At 35.4% G+C, this 2,973-nt stretch overlaps 1 protein-coding gene across 1 annotated transcript in view; it reads right to left on the reverse strand.

The window, feature by feature from the left end:
* Window positions 1-1,461: 1,461 nt before the first annotated feature.
* Window positions 1,462-2,973, reverse strand: part of LOC106520420 (arrestin domain-containing protein 2) — a gene marked incomplete at its 5' end in the record, with an annotated part of 2,539 nt that continues 1,027 nt past the window's right edge. The window contains 2 exon segments of the mRNA XM_014012512.1: window positions 1,462-1,961; window positions 2,065-2,321. Of these exon segments, the coding sequence (XP_013867966.1) occupies window positions 1,581-1,961; window positions 2,065-2,321 (638 nt within the window).

A 2,973-nucleotide genomic window follows, 5' to 3' on the forward strand; every position in this document is an offset into this window, starting at 1 on the left:
GTCTTAAAGTATCTGATATTTTTTGTACTTAATTTCTGACACAAAATCTACTTAAGTATTAAAAGTAAAAGTATTGAGTAAAAGTGAGTAGTGAGATTTTCCAAAATGACATTAATTGGTGACTTCTCCAAAAACATTTTTTCTTACGACATGCAGCTGTGATGGGTTGTGTACAAGCTAATAGTGTGTCAGAATGATATATATTTATAGTTCTCATCCAACCAAAATTAAATTCACTCTATCCAGGAGACACAATTTATCAGGATAGTATTTTTTAAGTAATAACAACTTGGAATAAAATGGGAGTAACAACTTTCTACTTCTTACCTTTTTAAAAAATGTAGTGAGTAGAACAGATAACTGTGTAAAAATGTAATGAGTAAAAGTAAAAAGTATGTTGAAAAATAATTACTCAAATAAAATACAGATAACCAAAATTTCTACTTAAGTACAGTAACAAAGTATTTGTACTTAAGTTACTTTACAACGCTGAATGGAAGAAATGTCAAATTTGAAGTCATGGGTTTGTTTACATCGTATTAACCCTGATATGATGCTCTGCATGCAGAAAAATATATGGCTTATTCTGAAAATAAAGAGCAAAGTTAGGGGAAAAAAAAGAAACGTCAAACCTGAAGTTCAGATATATGTGAGGGACAATTTATCTGCCAAAAAAGTAAACAATGCTTTATTTGTTATTATATTGCATTCAAAAAGTATTAAAATCACATAAAACGTATTTTTCTACTGTTTATTTTCTAAAATATAATTAGTAAAACTACACACATTGAAATATTACCATTTAACTTCATTAATAAATACTGTCATTTGAAAGAGAAAGTCTAACAAACAACTAGTTGTCTTCTAGATTATTAAATTCCATGTATCCATCCATTATCTTCTGCTTTATCTGAAGTTGGGTTGCGGGGGCAGCAGCTTGAGCAGGGAAGCCCAGACTTCTCTTTCTCTAGCCACCTCTTCCAGCTCTTCTGGGAGGACTTCAAGGCGTTCCCAGGCCAGCAGAGAGATAGTCTCTCCAGAGTGTCCTGGGTCTTCCTCGGGGTCTCCTCCCAGTTGGACATGCCTGAAGCACCTCCCTAGGGAGGCATCCTTACAAGATGCCCAAACCACCTAAACTGGTTCCTCTCGATGTGGAGGAGCAGCGGCTCTAGTAAATTATTATTATTAAATTATTGATCAAATCTCAACTGTATAAAATCTCACAACATAGTTTTACTTTAAAGACAAAACTACAAAAAAAAAAAGTCTTTTGACTATACGTGCTGTCATGAATCCTTCATACATACACATGCAAAAATGTACAAAATGTAGCCTAATTTTTTGCTAGTCTAAAATTAAAAATATACTTTAAGCTGAAGACAAAATCAATTTGGCGAGTCAGAAATTATTGATATGCCACTCAGGCTGCAAAGGACATATTCTAAGTATTAAGAGATGAAGTTACTTAAGATTTTTATTTTAATGTGTCACTCCTGCCACTGCTGTGGTGGTCAGAAAAAGAGGCATATACATATATTGATGGAGCTTAAATTACTTTAAAATTTTTTTTTTGATCTGCGTCACTGTCCTGGCGGTGAGAAAAGAGACACATATGATGGGGGTTGCTCTTCTGGTTGCTGATTATTTGGCACAGCTGGATACTGAGGTGTATAAGCTGCAGTTGAAAACCCATATGGAGGGGCATCTTGTGGCCACTCATTAAAGCCACTTGCTAGGTTTACTGGCTGAGTTGGCACTGGTGCTGGGTATTCACAAACAGCTGAGCCTGCAGGGACAGGATTTGAGTAGAGAGGAGCTGGGAAGTCACTGTAACTCTGGCCCCCAAAAGCACCAGGTGGGTAAGGCCCCGCCTCCTCACAAGGAAAAGTCAAGCTAAAAGGAACCACGAGCAGAGGAAACACCACCTCTGGATCAATACGGAAACTAATGTCTAAATAAACCTAGGAAAAAGAGAAATTCAGAGGCAAAATCAGTCAGCTCAAAATGCCTTGTACAGAACTGTTACAGCTGAATTCACAGAAAATCTACCGGTAGTTTAATTACCTTGAGGAGATGATCCACTGAGATAATATCACAGTTATCAATACTGCAGATGGCAGAGGTAGGAATCTCAATATTACAGGATGTTATTGCCTCAGAATTTGGTCCAATGGTGTCCCCAACACTTTTGAATAGGACGTTACTGCTGGTTTTAGTGGATACTCCAGCACGGTACACTGTTCTCTGGACCACACTGAACTTGGGCTTCATTGATTTGGAAGAAGAGTTGCAGATTTTGGCAAAAGCAGATATAGTGCCACCTAACATACACACACAGATGCACACATGATGATAGATTGTTATTTTCTTGAGTAAACTTGAACCTGTTGACAAGGAAAAAAAATCAACTCCTTGCATTGTTTACAGTCCTTTTATTAGGTCAACGTTAGGAGTTGTAAAGAAACTAAGTACAAATACTTTGTTACTGTACTTAAGTAGAATTTTTGGGTATCTGTACTTTACTTGAGTAATTATTTTTCAGCATACTTTTTACTTTTACTCATTACATTTTTACACAATTATCTGTACTTTCTACTCACTACATTTTTAAAAAGGGAAGAAGTAGAAAGTCATTACTCCTATTTTGTTGCAAGTTGTTATTACTTAAAAATACTGTCTTGATAATTTGTGTCTCCTGGATAGAGTGAATTTAATTGTGGTTGGATGAGAAGTATAAATACAGTATATACCATTCTGACAACCTATTAGCTTGTACACAACCCATCACAGCTGTACGCCGTTAGAAAAAATGTTTTTTGGAGAAGTCACCTCCCAATAAATGTCATTTTGGAAAATCTAACTGCTCACTTTTACTCAGTACTTTTACTTTTAATACTTAAGTAGATTTTGTGTCAGAAATTTACTTTTGATGCTTATGTACAAAAAATATCAGATACTTTAAGACTTTTACTC

Source organism: Austrofundulus limnaeus, unplaced genomic scaffold (assembly GCF_001266775.1).
Source record: "Austrofundulus limnaeus strain Quisiro unplaced genomic scaffold, Austrofundulus_limnaeus-1.0 Scaffold92, whole genome shotgun sequence".
NCBI classification, from domain to species: Eukaryota; Metazoa; Chordata; class Actinopteri; order Cyprinodontiformes; family Rivulidae; genus Austrofundulus; species Austrofundulus limnaeus.